The following is a 7,500-nucleotide window of genomic DNA, read 5'->3' as shown; positions in this document are numbered from 1 at the left end:
TTATACAGATTAGTGTGAACGTAAGGTACATGTATTCTACAATACACAAAAATCAGAATGCGTTCTTCGTGTTGTGAAATTTTCCTTAGAACACAAAGGGAACGCCAAAAGAATGCAGAATGGAACGCTCAACCGACGTGTTCCATGTTGATTTTTCTGTAAGGTTACTTCTGTCTGGTACTGTACATGTAACCCAATCATAAATAATTATTTAACAACAATTATTCAGAGGTACATCAACACATAAAATTACATACAGGTTTTTCATGTTCACTATTAATCACGAGCGTTTGACGATGTCCAACAACCTCTGACCTCCAGTACCCAGTCATCTTCTCAAATGCAGGGTTAACATACTAAGGGCAAAAAGAAACACCAGTTACAATGATAGCTTTATTGATTCAAATCTCATCTTGCAGAGAACAAGTACCCTAATGCAGCAGGTGCAAAACCCAGCAAAATAAAAACAATTCTGCAAAAAAAGACCACTACCGGTACTCATCAAACCCTTGCGTATGAATGCAACAGATCAATGCATGTCAGTCACAGACAAGTTATAAGCAGGTGTTTTATCCCTGCTGGAAATTTGTCCACTGTTAGGACACTGTCCAACTAAAATTCAACATTGTTAGATCAATCAACAATCTTTGGTTGTCGTCAAACAAGATGAATTCACATCAAAAATGTCCTGGCTGTTGTCACAATTGCTCATAATTATTATAAAAAGTACACTTAACCGCCCGAAAGTATATTTTACCCGTTTGCCAAGGTTTTACCACAGACACTTTGCAGATAAATTCTGTGTTCTCACTGAAAAGTCTACAAGAAGCCATTGAAAAAAGTATCATTTAATCTACAAGTACACTTTGTTTTTTTCACTACGAATGGGAAAGGGAACGGAGGAAATTTAGTTGTGGTTTTCGTTTATACGAAACATGGTCCGGGTTCGGGGCCTGGCTGGGGACATTGCGTTGTGTTCTTGGGCAAGACACTTTACTCTCACGGTGCCTCTCTCCACCCAGGTGTATAATTGGGTACCGGCGTAATGCTGGGGGTAACCCTGCGATGGACTAGCATCCCATCCAGGGGGGAGTATAAATACTCCTAGTCGCTTAATGCTACTGAAACCGGAGATAAGCGGCGGCCTGATGGGCCTTCTGGCTCGTGAGCAGTGACTTTTCGTTTATACAACACAGTATGTTAAATACATGTAAATCACTTGTCAACGGGCAGTTGAGTTACATCATCATCATCAATCCAATTTTGATCCAGGTTTATCCCCGTAAACGGGGGTTGCCGGATTTACCCCACTTAGGCCATAGGCCAAAAGCCGAACTTTGCATAGTCAGACGACAAGACTGTTTTATTTTGTGACATTACTTTTTGAAAGCATCATCGAACCTCTTGTGATGTAAATGCTTCGGAAAGTTAATGACTTTGGTCAAACGCATTCAACGCAAACGCAAACGCATTCAAAGTCAAATGCAAACTAATTGAAGACTAGTTTGAAACTACATTGTAGTTTGAAACGCCTTCGGTGGTTCGCTATCGCTGAGCGGTACTGTATGACGCAAAGAAATCTTATGCATGCGCAGCCAGAGTGCGACCCCCCAAATAATAATAATAATAATAATAATAATAATAGTCCAAAGTCCAAAACGGAGTAAAAAAACCTCGAGGAAAAAGAATATGCTTTTACCTCCACCTGAAAGTCTGCCCTGTCAGGGTCCGAGCTTGTAATCTCCACAGCATCATGACAGTTTTCAATAGCACTGAAGAGACAGCTGGTGGCCCTGAGCTTTAACATTGACTGAACTTCACCATGCTCTAACATAATCAGCTCATTGTGGCAGGCACCCACATTAGCATTTTCAACAAAGCGCTAAAGAGAAAAAAGGGGATCCAGGTGAGCCATCAAGCCCCAGTTGTTCAAATGATGAATATATAGCACTGTCGGCCAGGTAAATCCCTATCCAGTGGATAAGATATAGCGAAACCAATTCCGCTATCCAATGGATAGTGATTTACCTGGTGGATAGCATTATCCACCTTTTGAACAACTGAGGCCTGCAGGTGCTGTTCCCCACAAGTTTTGAGAACTACATGTACAGCTGGCCACAATTAAAATAAATCTAATAAAATTTAAAATAAATCTAATAAAATTATGCTTACCATACTACAACTGTAAATTTTACAAACAATGAAAAAAACAGAATGTCTACATACTGTATAATGCTTGCCTACAGTGTATGATTGCAAATTTTTTGTTACAAAACTAAGCATTTTTCCATGATTTGAAAAGAATAACAAAAAAGGTGAAGGAAAAAGATGAGTGTTTTTTCTTAACATAATACAGCATTTGCATTAATTAACTCTTCTTCAGACAAAGGGAAAATTACATTGTAAAATAATGCACATTCCATATTTTACCCTGTCAAATCCTGCCTTTAGTAAAGGAAGCATCAGTGGTTCATCACTCCGTGGACTGGAAAGGTAAACATTGGTCAAAGAGATTTATACAAAAATAAATTATTAGCTGACAGCTTCTTGCATCTGTAAGTTATGGTATGAGCTGCTATCACAGCCCTTGTCCAAAGCAAGCAACAACAAGTTCGAATACCAAAATTCTTTCATACAAAATCTGACGTTCTGCAAGTCTGACATTAGCAGCCATCAGTGTTCGTTAATCACATTTTTAGGGTAAAATAATCTTATTTATAAATGATGAAGAGGGCATTATTACAACTCAGATTTAACTTATGACAGCAGTTTTCAATGACTGTCAAAAGTGATCATGCAATTGCAACTGCTACATATTTAATTGTACGCTTAGTGATTGGTTTTAAAATCTCACGCCAGTTTATCAACCAATGAAAAGGAAAACCAAAACCAATCACCACTTTGAGCAAGTTACATGGAATTAACTGCTATGACTTTGGATCAGTTCATTGCACTGTTTCTGACTGCTGTGATCGGTCGAAGTAATTACTTTGGTATTCGTTTTACAGCGTGCGATTGCAAACTGCTCTAATGAGACAAGTAACCATTCACTTTCATGTTTAAAATCCAAACTCACAGCTTTCCTTTATGGCAATGAGAAGTTTGGAAGAGAATCTTTAATTTAATTAGCCCAGGACCTAACATAATTGGCTCTTCCAATTTGTGTGGCCATTGATTTGAAAGCTGCCTAGTAAATGTATTACTGTTACAAGAATAATTTATTGACTTCTTTTGCACCTTTCAATGATTAACTTCCCTTTACAAGCAAGTGGTGTAAAAAAAGGAACTCTAACCGATGCAGTATTTTTTTGTTGTTTTAACCAAACTGTTTGGACAAGAGGGTTTTTTTTTAGATATTGGACAAGGGTTAGTGAATCAGAATTTTTAGCATTTAGTTGTGTTTTTTTTTTTTTGAAGTTTTAAAGTATTCTAAAGAATAACATATTTCAGTCTACATGAGCTTTTTAAATTACTTCTTGGTGGTTTCTCCACAAATCGCATCTAACTTTGGATAAAATTTTTATCGTTTATTGTGGGTAAGAGACAATTGAAGCAGTTCAAATTAAGTACAACGAAGAAAACGTTTTTGTAATCTGAAACATGTAGCTTGTTTGCAAAGGAGAGTCTGATTTGAAAGTCGCACATGATAAGATCAACTGTAAACCAGACCTGTGATCCTTCCAGATGCCACATGTGAAAATTTTGCGAAGACAGTGGGATTTGGTATGACTAGAAAAGGGCAAATTAGAGCGTAGTTAGTGATCCTTCACAAACAATATTACTTTTTATTGCTTTTAGACCAAACTAAATGTGGTGCAAGAATATAGTATATCCTTACATGTAAGTAAAACAAGGTGCATAAAAAAAAACAAACAAACAAACTGAACAGACCGAAAGAAAAACAGGCCATGTAACGTACAAATATTGAGCAGCTTTCATTCCAATTGCCACACAAAAGGTCAAAGCCAAGTAAAGAAGAAAATAGAGCAAACTTTAGAATATTTTAACTACTTGTCTAAATAATGAAAAGCAGTCTTTGAACACAGATCTTGTTTTGACTTACTTTCAAACTTGTTTGTTGCAGAACTTAATTGAAAGTTATTGATAAAGTAGAACTTGCATGATAGCAGAAAATGTAAATTTATATACCCTTCTGAAAGTAACAAAAAATTCAGCAGTATAAAGGAAAATACACGTAACATCATTACAATGACTGAAGGGATAAGGTAAAGCAGGAAAAAAAGAAAATGAAATTTAACAATGTTTTTATAATAATTATAGACAATACAGACATGAGCAAAGTTACTCTTGATTCTTACCTTGCTTTCACAACAGCAATTATTATGGAGTTTTCTCTTGGACCCTTAGCTCGTATTATCCTAGAAATTAAAAACTTTCTTTAAAACAATGTTACTTTGTTAAGATAGTAAGGATTGTATATAAACTACATTTGTATTTAATCTTAGGGGAAATTAACAAATAAATGGGGTTCAGTGTTGTCTTATTGACAACGATAACCACCATCACAGTGGTCAAAATGTTGTGGACTCACAAGGTGCAGCCAAGTTTACCACAATATTCAAATTATGTCGAAGAAAATGTTTATTTCAGAGCATGACCAAGATGGTGACACAAAGAATTTAGAGCAAGCACTGTCTATAACTTTTTTGCAATTTGATTAGTAATTATTTCCCAAAATGATGCGAGAAGCCTTGTCTAGACTCTTATTGACCAATGCAAATTAGCCAATCATATTGCAAGATTACAAGTAATTGTGGTAAAAAATTAGTGAGTTAACCTGAACCACTAGCAGGCCTTACAAATGACACTAGAACAAAAAGGCTACAAGGCATCCCTTTTATGCTCTAAATGAGATTGAATTTAAGAAAGAGAAAGGCTAAACTTCTTAAACACTTATCATACTACTGGTAGTTGTTGAATTTACAAGTGAAGCGCTGCCAGTGAGAGGTGGAAGCATTGAGCAATATTTGCACACCTTTTAAAGCTGGCAGTAGTATTTAATAAATTGAAACAATATCATGTGTGACCTTCCACGGGTAAACAGTGAATAAGGTGAAAGCACATGCACGACACAATAGCACACTGTAACAAAAGGAGCGTGACTCAACACATTAGCAAGGTGATAGAAGCCCTCCTCATTAAACTTGGAAGACTTTGTGTTTCATGCATGCTTAAGACAAAAGATTATGCAATGAGCTCTGCGTGCACTTGCACACTTACCGTGTCAACTTCTAACAAGCTGAACCTTAATAATTCTATTGAGACCATGTTGCATGAAATAAAAGCTGGTTGTGTTATTGGTGTTTTAATCAATTAAAGGTTTTGCAGGATATGACAGACCTCGTCAAAACGACCGCTTCAGGGCCTCTTAAGCTTCATATGTGCCCGGTTGACAAAGCTGGCCCAGTTTCCAAGATCTTGCCTCACCTCTAACCCTTTGTAAAAGTTTCAATACGTTTATATGAGAGGACCGACTGGCTTGGTTGCCGAGATCTCGCTTTCTTTGAACCCTGACCTCGGTAAGCGGGCTGGAAATTTTGCCACATGAACACTTACTCCCAGTTACAGGGTGCAAAATAACACAATGCATTTTCATGATAGAACGGACATAACCAAGTTTTTACTTATCTTTTCTTTGATAGTACATAGTACATAGTTAGCGTTAAGTCAAAAGAAATTTGAGGTTGCTTAAACAAAGAAAATCAAGAAATTCCTGCCGAGCTTGTTTTGCCACGCTTGATTTCACGCATGAATGGTCACATCACAAATTTTTCAAATTTTTTATCGCGGAAAGCGGGCTGAAAGTCGCCATATGAACAGAAACCAATTTCACACAAAACACTGCTGACACCAAATAAAATTTCACAACTACCACAACCAGTTTCATTAATGGAGAAGTCTTCCCTCTGTTTGTGACCTGCGAAAGGGCACAATGAAGCCCCAATTACACAAGCAATTTTTATGTGACAATTGTATGTGGCAAATGCATTTGATCGTGTAGATAGTACAACAAATAATTTTTGACAATTCGCAGTTAAAATAAGTGCGTCAGCAATGTCTTTGGACACCAGAGACAGAGCAGAAACAAGGCAAGGTTGCCTGGTCGTCCTCTAATGGTGCTCACTGAGAGGCAGGAATTTGCCCCATTTTAAGTGATGAGTTGTCTACACAAGCAATTTTTCATATTTGACAACTTTTATTTGTCACATAAAAGCTAACAAGCCAGCTTTTCAGCAAATACAGTTGTCACATAAAAATTGGCCTAATTTCCTCGTCTACACGAGCAAAAAAAATAATATTGTCACACAAAAATTGTCACATAAAATTGCTCATGTAAACGGGGTTTCAGGGTATTTCGCGGTTAGTGAAGTTTCATTAATACTTAAGTCGTCCCTCAGTTTTAATAATTCGCCCTTAGTGAAGTTTCATTAACAGGGGAATCGTCCCTCAGTTTAATACATCTGTTTTTCTGGCCATCGCTGTTGAAATGAACGATGGTTAGATCATTTGAAGGTTGTAGACACAGGGTGCATTCCTTTGGGATGATCTGAAAAACGATCACTGATCCAAGATCACTTGGCTAATGGTGCATCAAAGGAACCGATGAATCCACTCTGGGAAAAGGATTCTTCCATTCCTTTGATGCACCATGATCCAAGTGATCTTGGATCAGGGATCCTCTTGCAGATCATCCCAAAGGAACACATCCCCAGTCTAACTTGACCAAAGTGACGACACCCTGTTTGTTGCAATTCTACCAGCAGTCTAAGAGGTCAAAACTTAAAGCAAATGAAACCAAGTTCAGTTGAAAAATGACAAATTCTTATGGCTAATTCGTCCATCATCCACACAGTCTGTCATATTGATTTGTTGCTTTAATACGGACGGATTTGATGTCAGGGTGTTTTGTGACATGTACTGTGGAGACTATGTTCACATTCCCGCTGGGAATAAACTCAGTTACGTGAAAGGTTGTTGACTTGTCATTGCTTGTGTTCGTTTTTCGTGACACAATTTTAAGGGGTTTCGTCAAAGCTTGAGGGAAGTTTGAACTACCCGGTAACTGTGAACCTTGCTCATTTGCACGAGTGTGCCTTGTTTTTCTGGGGAGTGCAATATAAGCGCCAAATTTGAGCAAAGGGACCTGCCACGTCACTGTTTCACCGTAATTCGTTAGGAGTTTTTAGCTCAGTGGGCCCACTGACCATCCTTGGTTTTTTATGGGCAAATCAGTTTACGTCTTGGTGCACGAGAAACTGTGAGGCATGCATGAGATTATGACGTCAAGTGTATTCGAAAACCTGTTTTCACTGTCCATAAAAGAACGATAGACCTCTGTTTTCAAAAGTCTACACTATCAAAAGCGTTTTCAAAATCCTACGTTTTCGTGGACCTCTGTTTTTGAAAACCTCCGTTTTTGATCATTATGGTGTGGACGTTCATAATTTTATACATAAGTCATATATAAGGGGCTGAGAA

At 37.6% G+C, this 7,500-nt stretch overlaps 1 protein-coding gene across 4 annotated transcripts in view; it reads right to left on the bottom strand.

Moving 5' to 3' along the window:
- The window catches only part of LOC137993347 (high affinity cAMP-specific and IBMX-insensitive 3',5'-cyclic phosphodiesterase 8A-like), a 54,768-nt gene that overhangs the window by 26,507 nt on the left and 20,761 nt on the right, over nt 1-7,500 (bottom strand). For 2 of the 4 annotated variants that reach the window (XM_068839118.1, XM_068839119.1), the window contains exons 5-9: nt 4,320-4,379; nt 3,670-3,729; nt 2,431-2,485; nt 1,700-1,882; nt 258-356 (exon numbers count right to left, since the gene is read on the bottom strand). In XM_068839118.1, coding sequence (XP_068695219.1) covers nt 258-356; nt 1,700-1,882; nt 2,431-2,485; nt 3,670-3,729; nt 4,320-4,379 — 457 coding nt within the window. The remainder of the gene's footprint in view (nt 1-257; nt 357-1,699; nt 1,883-2,430; nt 2,486-3,669; nt 3,730-4,319; nt 4,380-7,500) is intronic. The other 2 variants (XM_068839120.1, XM_068839121.1) reach the window with 1 other exon arrangement.

This window comes from Montipora foliosa, chromosome 2, assembly GCF_036669935.1.
Source record: "Montipora foliosa isolate CH-2021 chromosome 2, ASM3666993v2, whole genome shotgun sequence".
NCBI classification, from domain to species: Eukaryota; Metazoa; Cnidaria; class Anthozoa; order Scleractinia; family Acroporidae; genus Montipora; species Montipora foliosa.
Note: the sequence above shows the minus strand (reverse complement) of the source record. Positions and strands in the feature narration are given on the sequence as shown.